We start from the raw sequence: 20,003 nt of genomic DNA, 5'->3' as shown, positions 1-20,003 counted from the left end.
GGATTCAGTTTTTCGCTATCTCGCATAGTTTCCGAGATATCCGCGCTCAAAGTTCACTTTGGTATTATTTGTTCGAGTTAGTGTTTTTGCTTCAATTTCAATTTCAACTTCACTTTTTCAATTTCAACCTCAATTTTTCAATTTCAACTTCACTTTCAAATTCAATTTTTCATTGTCAATATCATTTTCAATTTCAACATCAATTTTTCAACCTCAACTTCAATTTTTCAGTTTCAACATCAATTTCTCAAATTCAACTTCAATTTTTCAATTTCAACTTCAAATGCACGTAGAAGGTTCTCCTTTTCGGTTTTCCGCTTATATCTCGGAAATTATGCGTCTTAGCGATAAGACCAGTCTATACAAAATTAAAGGTGACAAAATGTGCCATACGATTGACTGCATAGTTTCCGAGATATCCGCGCTCAAAGTTCACTAATTGTGCTGAAGCGTTATGTTAGCTAGTCAAATAAGGCAAAAAACGTGAGGCAAAAATTTCTTTTTCACAATTAGTGAACTTTGAGCGCGGATATCTCGGAAACTATGCGAGATAGCGAAAAACTGAATACAATCAATCTTATGGCACGTTTTGTCAGCTTTAATTTTGTATAGAATGGTCTTATCGCTAGGACACATAGTTTCCGAGATATAAGCGGAAAACCGAAAAAGGGGACCTTCTACGTGCCCCCCAGTACACCGCTCATCTCCTAGGAGTACGTACTTTTAGTATATTTACGTCCTAACTAGTCCAAACAAAGTCCCAAAGTTGAAAATTGTGTTCCTTCCATTTCCCTGTACACCCCCCTTACGAGCATTCATTGACTGGACTACATGTGATAAAAACATTTTCGATCAAACAGCTAATAACAGAGTAATTTCTACTGATCACGATTCGTGATCCACCCTATATATCATTTTTGCATGTTATTACAAGACACAGAAATGTGCAAGGTGCACAAAGTTATTGCCCCATCCTATTCGTAAGAAAGAACAGAGGTAGTATACATGTGTTCAAAATAGTTTTCTCCCGTGGTTTGATGGAAACGCAAGGATTTAATCATCTCAGACGACGAAACATAAAAAGCCTCGGATACCAAATAAGATGTCTTCGAATGTCTAGGGAGCTTAGTTAGGTTTCATTGTCTGAGACTCCATTGAATTTGACATTACCATTCTTCGACGTCAATTATGGAAGCCATCTAACACGCCGCGCCGCCTCTCTATGTTCCAGATCTATTTTCGAGGCCAGATGGAACGACGACTCCAGACACTTTTCCCGACGTGCCGCGGCTCTATTAGTCTCGGTGAGTATGACAGTAACTCGAATGAAATTCAATTATCAAACGTAAATCCCGATTGTTCTGTCGAAAGCAACACAGACGTGTGATATTATTAGGTCTCTCCATGTTTCCGTGCCATAGATATTTTTCCAGTATTCATGAGCTATTTAATGAACAGAGTGTGATACGCGACCGAAATGACTCGTTTACACGATTGCGTCTACGTCTATAGATGGCATTCGAGAAATAAATATTAATACTTGGAGGGGTCGTCGATTTTAATTAAACATTTTCTGGTGTACCTAGAGCAAAAATAAGCTGATCCATGGCCGAGCGGTTTTGACAATACTTATTATTTATCAAGCTAATTAACATTTAATTTTCCGATATCCAGTAAATTTATTAATATGCTTCATTTCTTAATCATATAGCAGCAGTTATGGTAGCGGGGGTGGTAAAGATTTCGTGTTACGAAGTACGAAGTATTTACGAGTAATTTTTATTTTATTTTTATATGATAGTTTTTCGTTTAATTTTAAGTTTCTAGTCTTTTTTTCTTTGTCTCTCTTTTCTTTAAAAATGTTTTCTTTTCTCTTTCACTCTAACCTATCTCTCGGTTAGTCAGTGCCGCTAGAATCGACCAAAACTGGTCGATTTTTCCTTTCCTCCTTTTCCCCTTCCACTATCCCATTCCAGCATCATGAGCATACTTCAACATCCCCCACTAAGTCCGTAGACTGGTCACACATTAATCTGGTCAGCAGAGAGGGGGTAACCTGTATTCCTCTCGATTTCTTCGATCTGGCGGCAGAGTTGTGCAGAATTACAATTGAATTACTCCAGGAATTATAATTACAAAGTAATTGAATTACATTGTGATTCAGTCATATTGTAATTCATAATTCAGATCTTCATTCAATTTAATTACGATGTAATTCGTAATTGCAATTGGAATACAATTATAAAATACTTTATAATTAAATTACAATGTAATCCGAAGTTGCAATTGGAGTACAATTATAAAATACTTTGTAATTAAATTACATTAATTACGAATTACGATGTAATTAAATTAAAAATTAAAAATTAAAGAATGATAAAGTAATAGGTAAGAAGAGGTTGAAAAATCCATATGTAGGATTCCAACAATATAAATGTATAATATCTGAACAGAAATATAAAACTTCTGCGTTACATATTTTTAAAATTTCAATTATAAACATGAAATAGCGTTACGTATTATGATGGAGGACGAGGAATAGAAACTACGCTGCATAGACAGCAAACAACTATATGAAAGAAAAACATAAAAATATATCGCACTTCTTCAAAGTTCTGGGCTATAATTTGGAGAGCTGTATTTCAATTATATTGTATTTCAATTTCACATCTGATTAAAATACTTAGTAATTGAATTAATTGAAAGGTTTGAATTATGTAATCCAGTTACGACGTAGTTGAATTGAATTACAATGTAATTAAATTAGCACAACTCTGTCTGGCAGTACTGCGGTCTGCAGAGTTTTGTTAACGAGTTAGTCAGTTAGTCAGCACAACTCAGGACACCAAGGACGATCAGAGACCAGAGTAGTACACACAATACATCACAATAGAGTTCACAGTTCACAGTCAGTGCAATTATAATTCTGGAACAAAGGGAAAAGATTCAGAAACAGCAGACCATTCAGGTACTGTTGCAGCTTCTCCATTTAGTTTAGTCGCACAACAATGGTGGTACTTCGGGTATAAACAAAACCAGGTGTAATATCTCAACGGCCTCTACTAAAGCAGCAGCAGTCCAGTCCTTAAGGCGGTAGGATACCTTCAGATTGTAACTAGAAAGGAACTATAATCTTACTAGATTTTGGGTCGAAAAATGGGTCTGCGCCCTGACGTTGTTTGTCCTTATACGAGCATATTTTGAGCTGGGTGAGGGCTCATTCTAAAGACGAAGGTTAGATGCAGCCCGCTGTGCCCCATCATATCAGTCAGAAAATTCTTTTAGAGACAGAAAAATGCATTGAAATCTGCGGGTGTTTTTCTAGATTTTTTCTCTACTTTGGGCCTTCATATTATTATGTAGATATTAACATAATCTCGTTAAAATCATGACCAGAGTGGGCTGTATCTACCCTTCCTCTTTAGATTGAGCCTTCACCCAGCCCAAAATTTGCTCAAATAAGGACAAACAACGTCAGGGCGGGGATCCATTTTTTCGACCCAAAATCTAGTATGATTCTAGTTATTTGCTAGTTACAATCTGAAGGTATCCTACCCTCTTAACACTAAATCTACCATCACCAGTCAAAATGACCGGTTCCAGATTTGTTGTTTCACGATTATTGATATAATAAAAATAATTTCATAAGAAATGATTGTATAGATATCTTTAGTGGATCACATATTACAATAGGAGCTGCACAAAGTCTAAATAAAATCAATCTTATCATTTTTAAAGGCTCGGCAGAGAGAGGTTTAGTGTTACCAAAAACTGAAGTGTGCTTTCACTATCTTTCATCAATAAATATTAACAAAAATAATGTTTTGTAAAATATTTTCTTCAAGATTAGGTAAATAAAAGAGCCATCGTAATGTATATGCCTTTCACAGTCAAAGGGTTAACACATTACCTACCGGTGATTATTGCATAATTTTGAAAAATCTGTAGTACATCGCTAAACACTTTCTAATGGAACCTTCAATAGCAACAGCAATTTTCATTGTAAACTAACAAGTCACGCTTTCTTTGGGTACAGCACAATTATTGAAAATCCTATTAATAGACTTGCGGTAGTTAAAGTGTTAAGATGTCTCTGAAACATTAATTTAAATAACAGAGCAATAAACGGGACAACGTAATAATACGCGCGATCCGAGAAAGAGAAAAAAGAGGAAGAGGAAATGATGTAATCCAATATAGAATTCATGGATCGTATTAAAGGAAACGTCCACAGGTTATTAATATTAAAAAGTTGTCTGCGCGAACTGTTTTCTCCGCGAGTCCTCGCGCACACTGCGCGATCATTAATGCTTGGCGAATGCCCATTATACGGCGTAAACAATGCGTGAAATGAAAGCCGTGAGGGCAATGTTTCCGCCTCGATCGGTCGTAGTGAAGAAAGTTTCGCGAGTTTTCAAGCGTGCCGAACGAAATCCGCGTTTATTCCAACAGTTTTGCTGCTCGGTAACCGGCCGTGTAAACGACCGACGACGTTATAATACCTGCTACTGCGGAATGGTCGAATACATATATACATGACAAGCTGAAAATGTTTTCGAACGTCGTCGGCCGAATAGGCGGTATCGATTGGCGGAATGCAATTTCAGTTTTATTATCGTCTCGGCAGGCTAGCGTGCCCGTGAATTTCCTGGACAGTGTCTCGAGCGTGAAGGCGATCGAATCTGAACGAGAATAATTGGATAAAAGGATCCGCCGACTTCTCTCAACCGGTCCGTTTGTTCCTAGCTCGCAGAAGTGTAGACACTGCTGATAATACAATAACGACATAGGTATTGGGCCACGTCGATGCCGTTCCTCCGCTATGACCGAATCCTTACCACGTGTCCTGTCTGTTTTATGTTTTACGGAAGTCTAGCCGGAGCCACAATTTTCGCTATTCAGAACAGGATCGCCGACATTGTTACGTTTCAATTTAAATCCTTCTGATCTCGTTTCTGCAGACAGAAAATGGCCTGTATCGACTAGAGCTGTGACGTCAGTTATTGATATTTTATTGATGCTTAATAATATAATACATCGATAATATCGTTAAAATATTGTTAAAGGCGATAAGAATGGGGACCTCACATTAATACTTTACCTACTAGAAGCTTATTAATAGAGTTTTCAATAATTGTGCTGTACCAAAAGAAAGCATAGAATTTTGTTTTACATTGCAATCTTAAATGAAACTATTAGCTGACGTTATTGAGGGTGACTTGTTAGTTCACAATGAAAATTGCTGTTGCTATTGGAGGTTCCATTAAAAACTGTTTAGCCATGTACCACAGATTTTTCAAAATTATGTAATAATCACCGGTCGCTAATGTGTTAAGAGAGTATTTTGGCTTCAGAGGCTGTTTTTCACCAATTTTTAGGAATTTACATTTCCGACTTGTTGAGATAACGCGGTTTATACTGCATTCGATAGGTCGTCCGGACCAGTGTCGCCAGAAGAGGGGAGGGAGCACGGATTGAGAGAAAAATTATTTAAATGAAAATACATTTTTTAAAAATACCACGTGTTTAAAGCGGACTAAAAAGTATAAAATAATTTAAATAAAAATAAATTTTCAACAAAATATCATCTTTCAAAAACGGACTAAAATAATAAAAGGATTTTTCCTAGCCCCATACAGATTCCTAACACCGTACAGATAGTCCTGAAAATTTGTGATTTTGAATTTTTAATAGCTATGAAAATACTTGTAAGATTTAAAACGAAAAACGTGAGGCACAAGATAATAGTAAGGAGTGTAGAGAGTAGCTGCCGTAAGCTACCGAGAGTAGCTGTGTAACGGTTAAAATAAATAATTTATATCTCCTAAACGCATAGGCTTTTTAAAAATTTTTTTAAAATATTGCTTGTCATCCAGTTCTGAGCTATGTTTACAGTTTCAAGTCTCTAGTTCATCGGGAAGTTAGTTTAAAATCAATTGCAAAATTTGTACCGAATAGACAAAGTGACAGACAGACAAGAAAGCGAGCTAATAAAAACGTGGTAAAAAATACCCTCTCTCTGACACATGCACGACAAAGGATAGAAGCGTGCAGATTAGCGTCATAGAGGGGGAAGGTAGAGTGGTACTGTATGAGGTGGGATACATAAAATGTATCGTTTAATAGTCATTCAAGGTAATCACAAGTTAGCTGGGAAATTATTATAGTTTAAAATTCTAATCTTCGTCACATTTTTCTTTAATTCTGTTTTTAATTATTCTGCTAGTTTTCGTACATACTACTTTAAATTGTGTGAAAACACGTTTGCTTAACCATTTAAAATGTCTTTGATTAATTCTTACAGACGCAATATTGAAATTTTCTATTCTTGAAAATGGTCTAAATTGAGACCGAAACGTTGAATTAAATTTCATGTGATATTTTTGCAAATTTGCTTATTTTCCAATTGATCGAACCAGTGCGCCGATAACATTAATTGTAGTTTAAACAATTGTCGATCGAGATTCAGAGAACTGTTATTTTAAATTGTCTTTGCAACGCTACATCATTTTTCCTAATTTCAGTATTCTTAAAAGTATTCAACCTTCGAAGACGTAAACTGACAAATGTACGACAGAAATTAAGCAACAATTTAATGGATTCAATTTGGATTGGTAGAAGCGAAACAAATCGCATTACAAGATCGGAGCTTTCCAATTTATTTAAATATCGGGCGAGTTCGATCTGCTGTTCTTTTACTATCCATCATCCGAACGCAATACATAGTACTTACTCGGGAAAACCGACCGTACTCGAGGCCAACAGCATAAACCACTCGACCGGCACGTAAAGATCCACATAGCGAGCAGGAGCAAGAGTTTCCCGGCCGTCAAGAAAATCCATGGCCCCGTCTGAGGGCATTTGCAAACGGCCCCGGATCCGCATCGTTAATTCTTAACGGCTGATATCTTCCGTTTTTACCGCCCGGACGTAGGCCGGCCGCCAATGTTTACAGCATCCAGTGCCTTAAGCAAGTTTAACGATTGTTAACGTAGATACAACTGTCCGAGGAGTCTCCTTTTACGAGCGCGGAAAATAAACTGCGTTCCGTTGAATTGTTAGGCGACCGTTGAAACTGGCTCACCCCATCCCCGAACTATGGCGTTGTAATGCCAGTCGTACTTTTAAGAGGTCGCGAATGAAATACGAGCGCGAAACATTTCCGAAAAGTTAACAACGAGAGACAGGCAGAATTTCTGGTTATAGGTTCTTGCTGTCTGCATTTAATAGTTGATAGCTGTTTCGTTTATAACGGTGTCCATTTGGCAAGGATACGGATTAAACTACTCAAATACATACTACCGCGATCAATCAATTGTTATTGTCGCAAATTTCTAGGAATCGTGTAGAACATTCGGTTCATGGGCTTACTTTCTGCTAGTTGTAATGTTAAATTTTTAGTACATACATTCCTAGAACTTGAGTGTAAGGAATTTACGGTCGGGGCTCTTTTTTGTTTCAGGGCGGTGGGAAAACTTTTGCGCACACCCCCCTACGATGAAATTTGGGGGGGAAACGGGACTATATTCATATCCCTACCGATACCCACTAAAATCCCACCGCCCAAGGGTTGTAAAACCCTTTTCCCTCTTCTAACTACCCGGGGGAAGAGAAGTACAGGGACCCACTATCCGTATTTACTCTTGTACTCCCTGAAGTACCCACGGTAAATCCTTGCATGTCTAATATGGGCACAGTTGGGGCTGGACCCCCCAAACGCTTGCTTCGTCCACCAATCTTTCTTCCATGCAGCGCGAACCTTCGTCGCGTTCGCTGGTGCCTCGTGACTTCGATGCCCCACCGTACGTACAGTAATTCTTTAATCGGTGTCCAACAGCCGTGTTCTGCACGGACGGCGATGGTGTAGTAGACACTATTTTTTTATGGCTGCGGCTGTCGCGCCGACCGCGCCGAGACTTCAATCGAAAAGCCGAACATAGAGAAGGACAGAGTGAAATACGGATAGCGTGGCCGAAGCGTGTCGCCATCGTCGCCGGCACAGTTCGAAGGCCCGCGAGATCTCACTATGTAATGGCAATGATAGAATTGTTTATTTTTTTATGGAACTTTGACTACCTTATTTCTGGAATTTTTCTGATAAAGATGACACCAAACACGATATAATTTCAACTGTATTTAGTGGTTTAATCGACGATGAGAGTTTCGAACGCAACGAAGAACAGAGCGTGGGAAAGAAAGAGACGCGGACAGTCGCCGTCGCCGGCACAGTTCAAAGGCCCGCGTTGTCGCTGTCCTTCCTTGCGCCCGAAACTTTCATCGTCGATTAAACCACTAAATATAGTTGAAATTATATCGTGTTTGATGTCATTTTAATCGGATAAATGCCAGAAATAAGTCAGTAAAAGTCCCATAAAAAAATAATGAAAATTAAGAAGTTTGAACATTCGATTCATTCGGCTCAATGTGGTGTTCACACCGATATACCCGAGCTGAGATCAATCATCGCCGCCCTGCGACGCCGCGCGGCGCGGAGCGGTTTTGGCCGGTAGTGGAGTGGGTAGGCACTGGACTGCGATTGTACAGGCGACCCAGAACATCGATTGAAGAATTACTGTACTACGTATGTACTATGTACTGATCTCCATCGGGAGATGACAGTAATTTCGACAGTGGGGCGCGGGGGGATCTGCGAGATCCTACTGTTAAGCGAGTAGACTCGTTTTTTCTCGTTTCATTTCTCGGTAATATAAAAATGAGGTTTTTCAGTAGTGAAAAACGCTAGATAAAAGATCGATCGAGGCCGCTATCGCCCTCTGTTCGGTCTCGAGCAGACCAAACGTGAGATGTATTTATTTAGACACGGTCCGCTGGAATAGCTCGAGACACTCGATGGGATGCGACGGTCCCAGAATGATTTGAGTGTCATCGGATATCACTTCGAGACCGCCTCGTGAGCGAACCCATTGACAGGGCAATCTTATTGTATAAGCAAATACTTTAGTTTCCGTATCGTTTTCCCATATCTTTCGCACCAATTGATTCCATAGTCTAAACATAGTTTTACCAAAGCGCCCATACTCCTATGACCAAAATACACCACCCACTCACCAATAGAAATAATTTTGTCCCATTCATTTTAAGATAGCCATTAAAGAAAGATTCCGAGCTGACCTTATACACGACGCGACACCGAAAAGCAGATCTCGAAAATCGCTCGAACCGAAAGCAACCTTCACTTTTACCTCGAACTTCACCTTTTATTGTATCTTGTTAAGTTTTTAAAGTATACATATATTAAAGTGTTAACTTCCAGAGTCGAACTTATTTCAAATAGTCGTTGTTACTCCTGTAACACCGTCAAAGCCCCGAGTATCGTCCCGAGCAAGCGAAACGGGATTTACGACCCCGCGAAGTTCGACATACGGACTTGCGGTATTTCGGACGCTTCGCCCTCAAAGGTCCAATTTTTTTTTTTCGTTTACGAGGCCTACTTTGCATTATTCGGCAGCGTAATTTACATTATTTGGAAGCATACAACTGCGCAGCTATTTCCATAGTTACAAGCTGCAGAATAATGCAAATTACGCCTCATAAACGTAAAAATAGGACTTCTGAGGGTAATCGTGGCTTAGATAAATCTTTTATCAAGCTCTTTTGACTACTGAAAAATCCCGTCTTCCGCCGAAACTCAGTCACACTGCATACAAAATGATTTTGATACCATGGACGGCTATTTTTATGTGAATCACCCTGTAAAAAATAATGCGGATTTGTCATTGCATCTTTCTGTTTGATTAGTTAAAGAAGTTAGATTAGCAGAAAAAAGAGCCGTTGGCCCGTGTAAGTTTGTGAATCTCCTAGTCCAATATCCAGATTTCAGAGCAAGACTTTAAAAGCCTCGATCGGATGCAATAGAGATACCGTTCGGAAGCGCCAGGGGATTTGGAGAGTTCGAACATGAATAGTTAATCAATCGTCGTCCGTTCGAAAAATCCCCGCGACACGGATGTTCAACAAAACATTATCATCCTGCAATGCCACTAATTAACAGCCGAGTGAATTACGCAAGCGATTAATTAATTTTAATTAAGCCAGTGTAACGACTGAATAACGAATCGTCGGTGATAAATAATACGTAACTGTCGTTGGCCGCCAGCCGGGCAATCTTTATTATAAATTTATTGATTCAATTAACGAGTGCGGTGCGCGTGATATAGATGGAGAAATACCATCGATTATAAATTAGCCGTGACGTTTAGCCATAATTTTTAACGCAGTCAATTCCCGATGGTCCATCGGCGCTCTCGTATTCCTATCGTGAAGCCCGGGAAGTTATGGGAGCGTATAAAGTATCGTGCGCAGTCGGTGGTAACTCGAGGGTGAGCACGGGGCATACATAGTTTGACCGAACACGATTCCGAGTTATGCTAATTTATGTCAAGAAACGAGGGAGGCGTGCGAGCCACGACCCTCCCGCAGGATCCCCCCCCCCCACACACACTTGACTCCCTTTTCCACCCTCCTCGTTCTTGTTACCTATTACCACTCACGCGTTTCAAGATATGTCCTTTCCGAGAGGGTTATTTAACATTTCTTTCCCTCGCTGCTGCCACTGAATTTCAAGAACTGGGGTATCCGGTGATCCGTGCACTGTCACGCGAAATCACACTGCCGACGTTGTACAGGCCATCTCAAATAAGATGTTACAAGCCGTTTTCTCTGAATCTAATTAAGATATCGAGCTCGTTCTTTTTATTCAACCCCTGCCTTATGTTTTATTTTTACCGCTGCAGTAATTAGAAATTCTTTACCATACACACAGTCAGTCTCATAATTAATTGCACACACTTTAAATCAGAATAACTATTTTATAAGGGGACCAAACGACCTCGGTTTTTCTGCCAAGCTACATGGATTAGTTCACTAGATGATGTGTAATTAAAATTTTGAAAAATGTGCGTTTAGCCCAGACTCCAGACCCGGCCAACGTGCGGCCCGTCATGTTAAATTGTGCGGCCCGCCAGACGATTTTATATTTCTATTGAAACTTTTGTTTCTTGTTGTATGTATACAAAAAATATCAAATGAACCAAGTGTCATTGTTATAATGCGCAAGTGCGACTATGATCTCCAGTTCTATATTTGATATCTTTGATATAATTGAGTTACAATGCAACAATGAAATGAAACAAATTTTTGCGTCCACATCAAAATTTAATTGTTACAATACTTATATTACATCCGAGAGATATTCTAACTTAAGATATTTTGCACAACGAGTTGTAAGTTGCAACTGCTTTTGGATCCACATATGTTTGTGAAACATTTTTTTTTCGAAGATGAAATTTACAGAGTTTATCACGTGCTTCATTACCTGATGCCAATTTAGAGAACCAGCTAACAAAAGATGTGCAACGTCGAACATAAATATAGATTTACCAAAATTAAGTGAAAGAAAGGATAAACAAATATCTCATTCATTAAGACTCGAGAGTTAATTATATTGAATCATAGTATAACAATAAAGTTTTATTCATTTTGTATTTGTATTACATTTTTGAAAAGCATGTTTACCTAAAGTGCGGCCCGCTGTAACGTTACACGTCATCAAAGTGGTCCGTGAAACCATTTGGGTTGGCCAGGCCTGGTTTAGTTTAACAATAAGTCAGAAAAAGATTGAAACGCTTGCTTTTTACAACCTTTTTATTTGGACTTCTAGATCCATATAAATTATGCGATTATAGACGATTAAAAATAGTGAAAATTACAGTTTTCCGATTTTTCAGCCTATTTTTGCCGTTTTGCCACCACTTTCAATCGTTTATAATGATTACTTTGTATAAATCATTCTTATTTACAAATTGCTTTATAATATTAATATTATAAGTAACTATAACTCGTAACCAATGGATCAATTTCGATGAAACTTTCAGCATATACATACATAACTTTTATGAATCTACAAACCACATTTTTTAAATTTCCGATACAAGATCAAATATAAAAGTTGTAAAAAGGAACTTCTACTAGTTTTGTTTTCGTAATTCAGACTAAACACAATTTTTTCAAAATTTTCATTACACAGGAGGTGTCCCACGGATAAGTGCCGCTTGATATAACTCCTGAACGATAGATCATTGGGCAAAGACGGACTTTTAGAATCCCTTTTCTATGTAGAATGTTACTGTGACAAAGTAATTTTTATCAAGGTTATTTCAAGGTCACTTTGCGTCTTTTTAAATGGAATGCCATATTTTTGTTTTGATATTACGAGAGTACAGATTAAAACAAGTTCAGTATTCGTATTTGACATGACGTTGAGGTAATCGGGGAGGTGGAATTTTCAATTATCATGATAACTCTCATCAAACTGAATAACATTTACTCGAATCTTTTACTGTCAATTTTTCGCTGTAGCTCTGCAACCATATAAAACTAAAAATATGGTTCAAGTTAATATTATTTGGTTTAATGAAATCTATCACATAACAAACTATATATTGCATACTAAAAGATTAGCTCTCTTGAACCACTTAAAAAAAGGAAGTCGATATCTTAATTAGATACTAAGAGAGCAGTTTGTAACACCTCATTTCGTACAGCCTATATAGGATCTCATAAGAACAACTGTATGATTACAAATTTAAATATAATGTGCTTAAATGCATTTCAATTATTGTTGCGTAACTCATTTAAATATACTATTGTATATGCATAATGCAGCGGTCCTCTTAAATTATAAATGTTCGCATTATGATTTTATATAAATTATGTATGCCCTCAACTAATATTCTCCATATGCGTCACATACTGCAATGACTATAATCGTGTATTTCTGATAGTAATGATTCGAGCTATTTGAATGCCTTTTTTAATCGTTGTTTTTTTCTCGACATTGTCAAAATCATAGATGTTTTCTCAAATAATTACACACTGCTTCTACTGCATCGTGTCACTCGTAAAGAGATATATTCCGACATTTACTATGATATGACCCTCAAATGTTAAACCTAAATTTCGTTTCTGAAAGGAACGCAGGCTTTGCAAGAAGTACGAGTACTTGTAAATCTTTAGAATTTGTGGAAATTTTTCCAATTTTTTTAAATCTCTTCGCAAAATCAGAAAAATCTGAAAAATATACATTAATAATCACGATGAGACACAACTAACATAATAATATAAACGTGGTACACTGAACATTTCAATATAAACATTGGTTTACGAAATGATATGCAAAAAAGATTTTCCAAAAATTATAATTTACAAGGTTATATGCAAAAATAAAGAAGGGATTTTAACAAAACTTTTTTATTTGGGCCCTCAATGAAAATTTAAAATATATGTTTTGTAGATCTATAGAAGTTATACACATTCTGAAAATTTCATCGATATCGGTTGACGCAGGAAAAAAACGACACGCATCGAAAGGTGTACGATTCTGTGGATTTTAAGCAGAAATTGATCAAAAGTCGTGTAAAACTACGATTTTCACCATTTATAACCGCTTGTTGCTCGTGTGTGTGTTAATCGTTTTCGACGAAATTTTCAGCATGCGTATAAAAATTAGATCTACAAAACATGTATTTTAAATTTTCATTGAGGGCCCAAATAAAAAAGTTTTAAAAAATCCCTTGTTTATTTTTTTGCATGTAACCTTGTAAATTGTAATTTTTTCAAAATCTTGTTTGCATACCATTTCGTAAACCAATGTTTTTAATTGATTACAAAAAATGAGGTCGTTGGGCACAATTATAAAAAAGTTATTAGTTTTTAAAAGGTATACGAATACTTTATACACTCACTGTATGTCTGAATGTACTTTTTCATAAACTACACGATACGATAGGTGCTAAAAAATAAAAAAAACATCGATGATCCGATGAACTTTCAGAAAAATAACATTTGAAAAAACAGCGCCTGCGGCATACTGACAGGTTGATATAATTGAAATTACGTATAAAATATTTTTTACGTTTCTGTTCAATTGGTAACGATATTTGAAGAGTCACGCTTGAATGACACACTGTGTAGATTACCGAGCTTGACAATTAAGGAAATTGTTTCTACATTGCCTGAAAGGTTTAGAAGGAATTTTGTTCGGTTCATTGATTGCGATTCCAGATGTCTACATATAAGTAGATGCTAGCCACGGGCAGACGGTACGTATTTGCACCCGGATGGAGGCGAAGGTACGTTATGGTTGTTTGGAACCTAACTGACGTAATCGATAAGCTAATGCATTACGGCTACACATTGTTGACTGATTCTACATCAATTTGCTCATTGTTAGTCGATTGGTATACCGCTTAAATCTTACCCCAGGGTTTCGAATTATCTTAAGGCCGCCAGCACAATTATAATTCCATACCCCGAGTTAACACGCCGTTCCGAACTAGTTACGCTGGCCTGCCAGCAATCGAAACGTTTAGGTAACGGATTGCTTGACGCTTTACTGTGCCGAGAACTCGGGAACGTCAGTCTGCATTAATGCAACTGCTCGGTAGATGTTTAAAGACTCGAACGTGCAATATTCCGTTTCTAAAAATCCACTTGCAGAGTTTATTACGAGAAGAAATTTTATTCTCCTTTCCTGTGTAACGCTAGTTCCTTCAAATAATTCACGTTCTACTGTACTTCGCTGCTGCTTCTTGGAAAACACAGAAAGAATTGTGAAGAATCACCTTGTAGTCTCTGAGGAAACTGCAACGGAAATAATTCAAGCAGGTAGTTACAATCCAGAAAGAAAGCTTTTTAGTTACTTTTCAATCTTAATCAATCTTTCCTTCCATACCGTGAAGAGCACGCACATTCGTTAATGTATTTTTTCTAATAATCGATCACAAATTCAGACAAGAGATTTCCTAAGTACGTTGTAGTCGCGTTAAAAAAACATCACTCAAATTTTTCCAGAGAATTATTCGACAAAAGCGATGAGATCGTCCGACTAATTACATTTAAGTTGATCTTCTTCAATTCTACCAATACTTTGTTACCCTTCCAGCTCAGTTTTTATAGAGTGGCACATAGGGATGAGATCAAGTTCAATATGTACTCACGAATCCGAGTAAGTTCAATAACCAATGAATCAGAAGCCTCGTCCAATCCTGATGCTAGTATTTACTGTCATCTTTTATTTACCACCAAACAGTGATTTGACCTCTGAATTTGGCCTCTAGCAGTCATTTTAATCTAGGACATAAGTACATATCTGAACGTGAAATTTCGAGCTCTTTCAGAATCCGTAGTCAAAAGTAGGGGTTCCCATTTAAAAAATACGTATTGACCTCCAAATAATCTTGAAAATGGATCCGAAGGTCAATTACAAGGTCATGGACATATGTCCTCCATTAATCCCTGCAACTTTTATTCCAAACATTTTTTCCGAATATGCTTATCAAGGAAGTTAACACCCCTGGACATCAATCAATATTACATTTTGTTTTTACATTGCTATAGTGCGTAAAAAGACAAATTCAACGATATATAAACATACATATATGCTGACCATATACTGCAGTGGAGAAAAGCGAGTTACAAAATTAAAAAAATTTTCAAAGTCGATTTGGCACAATTTTCCGTTATTCGATCAATTTCAAATTTTGCACAGATTATTTTCTCGTCCAGTGGCACCATTCTACGGGTTGTCCCACAAAAAAATCTACGAAATAATTTTCGCCAAGTATAACGCAGGTTCACCCTAGTGTGCAGTCATACCGTGCACCGAAACGAAGTAGACACTAGGTAGAAAAGTCTGGCACCTGGCGCTAAATTAGAACGCACATCCGGCCAGCTGATCCGCCGCACGAAACTACGCACGTGGTTCTGCTGCGAGAGAAAAAGGATATTTTTGCAATCCCGTGGTTATGTCATTGGTCCGGGCTTGCGAGAGAAGACTAACAAGAGGGAATTCCGAGCTTATAGGTATGCGGTTTGCCGGTCTCGTGAAGTTTCGCGCGCGTAGGATATTTACCGAAATTGAATTTCCGTCTGGTTCCCCGTGCTGCACAGGTCACCCTGGACCAGCCCCGTGACGACATAATACAATATTCAGGGGCGAGTCTTCTCTCCCTTCTCCATCCCTCACCGAATGTCGAAACGACGGAATGAGAGGCGGTGTTCGACGCCACACAAACACGAAATGAAACGGAGATACCATGTGTGTCGTGTGTACGACGACTACGAGGAGGGTTACCGTGTTTCCGGCGTCTGGTTCGATCGAAAAAGATATGGATACGATTGGCAGATATTGTTCGGTCCTCCTGCTCCTCGAAAACCTGCTCTGTCTGTCCTTTGGCTGGCAAGAGCGTCCTATAGAGGAGTCCCGTTGAAGACAGAAGCGGAAAGAGTTTGGTTGCACGTTAGTATTTAAACTCGCACCTATTAGGTAATGTGTGGACATACAGTGGCTAAAAGAAAATATTCGAACGTCCTTTAGCCCCCAGACACCTGCGAGTTCTAGGCAATGCAGGGTTGCCATTTACAAAATCGCGAAACCAGGACAAACGGCATAAAGATCCCGGGCTTTTCCGTCTGAAGACAATATACAGGGTGACAAGAAATAACGGAGTTAAACATTTCTTATTATAATTCTGTCAAATCGAAGGATTTTGAAACACCAAATGATAACAACCATAACATAGCCTTTAGTATTCATATATTTAAGAAGTTTCGAAGTGGCCACCTTTTGAGCCGATTCAGAGGCTCAAACGTGTTTTGAAATTTTCGGCTATGGGCCGCAGCTCTTCTGACGTCATTCGGTCCCACACCCGGCGCAGAGATTCTTTCAGCGACTCGAAACTTTTATGGGGCTGAGCACAGGCCCTGGCCTCCAAAATCGACCACACGCTGGAGTTCATAGAGTTGAGATCCGGTGAGTACGGCGGCCATTCCGCAGATGTGATGAAACCTGGAAAATGGGATTTGCTACGGTTTTCGTGGATCAAGGGGTCAAAATCAACCAAGAAGTGTATCGACGAGACATTCTCGAAGCCGTCGTACTTCTGTGGGCCCAACAGCACTTCGGCGTTCCGGAATGGACGTTACAGCAGGATTCCGCGCCGGCCCACAGGGCGAAAACGACTCACGAGTGGTGCAAAGCCCATTTTCCAGGTTTCATCACATCTGTGGAATGGCCGCCGTACTCACCGAATCTCAACCCGATGGACTACAGCGTGAGGTCGATTTTGGAGGCCAGGGTCTGTGCTCGGCCCCATAAAAATTTGGAGTCATTGAAAAAATCTCTGTACCAGGAGTGGGACCGAATGGCGCTAGAAGAGCTGCGGCCCATTGCCGAAAATTTCAAGGTACGTTTGAACCTCTGTATCGGCGCGAAAGGTGGCCATTTCGAAACTTCTTAAATATATGAATACTAAAGGTCCATGTTATGGTTGTTATTATTTGGTTTTTCAAAATTCGTCAATTTGACAGAATTATAATAAGAAATGATTAACTCCGTTATATTTCTTGTCACCCTGTATTTATTACGATAATTATCAGAAGATAGTAATCATTATTTAATGACTTATAGTGCAAATTTCATCCCTGTATCTCTTGTGGTTCAAGAGTTATAGTAAAGTGTGACCCAATTTCTCCGTCCAGCCCACTGTGTGCGGCCGTCCGAGGCTGTATATCGCGGAGGCAGCGTTCATTTCGAATAACTTTAATTTCGTCAATTTTAAAGTATTTTTAAAAACAGGTCCGTAAAGAAGACACTTGGGGCTACATCCTCATTCTTTTAAAATTTTTGAAAACTTTCCTGCTATGAAAACATTGCATTTCTGTAAAACAATTGCAAAATAAATGGTGAAGGAAACATTTTTCCACATGACAACATTTTTAGTAGAGACTCTTATGATTTCACTATAAGCTCTTAAAGACTCGTTCTCATCGGTTCGTTACACTTCGGTTTACAGACACTTTTTTTTACACGTCTGTACAATCAGCAATTTTTAAGATATCGGTAAATCCTGTAAGATTCGTGCATAGGTCAGTAATGACTAGACATATTTAGATTTGATTTCGCGTGGAATGTCTCTAGTGATAGTGGAGCAAGTGTGAGCGAGTAACATCGAAAAACCCGGATCCTTAAAGAAAATCTCCTCGGATGCACAAAAATCTGGGACAAATCTGGGAAAACCCGGTCGACAGATTAAAACTTTTTTGTCTCCCACTCTACCCTTCCCTTTTTATGACATTATTCCCGCATTTTCTGGCGGCGAGCATCCACATGGTTCCGCCACGATCGTGACTAACCCGGTAATGACAGAGAGGGGGTAACTGTATTCTCCTCATATAATAAATAAAATTTCAAGATAAAAAAATATGTCGATAGCGGGATTCGAACTAGCAACCTACAGATTACAAGTATTCCTCTCTACGCCCTCGGCCACTCATCTTCCTGTTAAGTCATTAACGCAAACTCTTTATAACCGAGTAATGCGATGTTCAAATGCAATTTTCTCGAAAAATCTTGAGTAGTGCGCGCTATAACTTTGCGAAATTACATATGGAGACGACATCTTCAAATACTGCAAGTTCCAGGAAAATCGGTGACCCATCGACCGCGTCCTCTCCTTGTGAGACCAAATGACTCGACTTCTTTTGAGCAATGAGAAGCATTGATTTACTAAATGACGTGCGAAAAAGATTTTTAAAATTATTATTGAAGCCCGTAATGAAAATTTAAAATATGCATCTTGTAGATCTATGTTAATTATACGTAATGAAAATTTCGTCGTTTAAAGGGGTAGACTCCTTTCCAGGATTGCAAGGGTGCGGAATACGCCTTCTTATTTCTCGATAATGCAAAGATAGGGGTTTTCAGTAATCAAAAGCGCTAGATAAAAGATCAATTTAGGCCACGATTACCTTCAGAAGTCCTATTTTTACATTTACAAAGCGTAATTTGCATTATTCGGCATCATGTAGCTGTCGCAGCTTTATGAAAATAGCCACATGCACAGCTGTATGCTTTCGAATAATGCAAAATACGCCTCGTAAACGTAAAAATAGGACTTTTGAGGGCGATCGCGGGCTAGATTGATCATTTATCTAGCGCTTTTCACAGTAAACCCTCAGAAAAACCCCATCTTTGCATTATCGAGAAATGAGAAGGCGCATCCCGCACTCTTGCTGTCCTGGAAATGTGAGTTTACCCCCGCAAATGACGTATAATAAGTGCCAAAACATGGGGGGAGGGGGTCAAGTTCTTCTCTTGTTAAAACTATTACGAGAAAAAATATACTTTTATTGAAACATTACTTCTCGTAATTAATGAACATAATTTTTATTTTGCATAAAAATCCTCGTTCTAGTTATGTGATACCAGAGTTGGGCATTAATCGATTAAAATTTTAATCAAGATTGATTGATTAATGTGTACGATTAAAAAAGTAATCATTGAAAAATCGGCGATTGATTCAATCGATTGATGAAGTTAATCGTCAATCGTTGATTAAAAGAAGAAATTATCGAAAAATCGTAGACTGATTCACTCGATTGATGAAGTTAATCCCCGTACGGTCTATTGTATAAATTGTAATAGGGAGGGAGATAGGGACAGAGAGCGGAGATGGAGAATTGACAGAAACATATCTCAACAAAAGCTCAGTTTACATTTTTTTCAGTATTCATACAGTTTTGATTGCGTATATCATTTCGAAGTTTCAACAGTTAATCATTAATCAATTATCTGATTGACGATTACAATTGAAAAGAATGTAATCGTTAATCGCAATTAACGACTAAAGTAGAAACCCGTTATTCCCAATTAACGATTTGTAAGTATTTAATCGTTAACCGCAATTAACGACTAAACTAGGAGATTTATTGTTAATTGCGATTAACGATTGAAGTAGTTTATTCGTCAATCGTTGATTAAATTTTTGCCCAACTCTGTGTGATACACACACATGTAATTCTGAAAATATGAGTTAAATTGTGTATATTTGGCACCAAAGAATTCTGTACATATTTATACAATATCTGCGACGCAGTCACAAGCGTTGCCGACCGCTTTACGGTGGACGGATTGGCAGAGGTCC

General features: G+C 38.3%; 1 protein-coding gene across 3 annotated transcripts in view; it reads left to right on the top strand.

Annotated features, from left to right (window-relative positions):
- The window catches only part of LOC143219220 (protein O-mannosyl-transferase TMTC1-like), a 719,300-nt gene that overhangs the window by 403,656 nt on the left and 295,641 nt on the right, over nt 1-20,003 (top strand). For all 3 annotated transcript variants that reach the window (XR_013011281.1, XM_076445179.1, XM_076445165.1), the window contains one exon: nt 1,232-1,304. Coding sequence is in view for 2 of the 3 variants with exons in the window: in XM_076445179.1 (XP_076301294.1) it covers nt 1,232-1,304 (73 nt within the window). In the remaining variant the exon portion in view is untranslated. The remainder of the gene's footprint in view (nt 1-1,231; nt 1,305-20,003) is intronic.

This window comes from Lasioglossum baleicum, chromosome 2 (genome assembly GCF_051020765.1).
Source record: "Lasioglossum baleicum chromosome 2, iyLasBale1, whole genome shotgun sequence".
NCBI lineage: Eukaryota > Metazoa > Arthropoda > Insecta > Hymenoptera > Halictidae > Lasioglossum > Lasioglossum baleicum.
The sequence above is the reverse complement of the archived record's forward strand: the minus strand, read 5'-3'. Positions and strand labels throughout refer to the sequence as shown.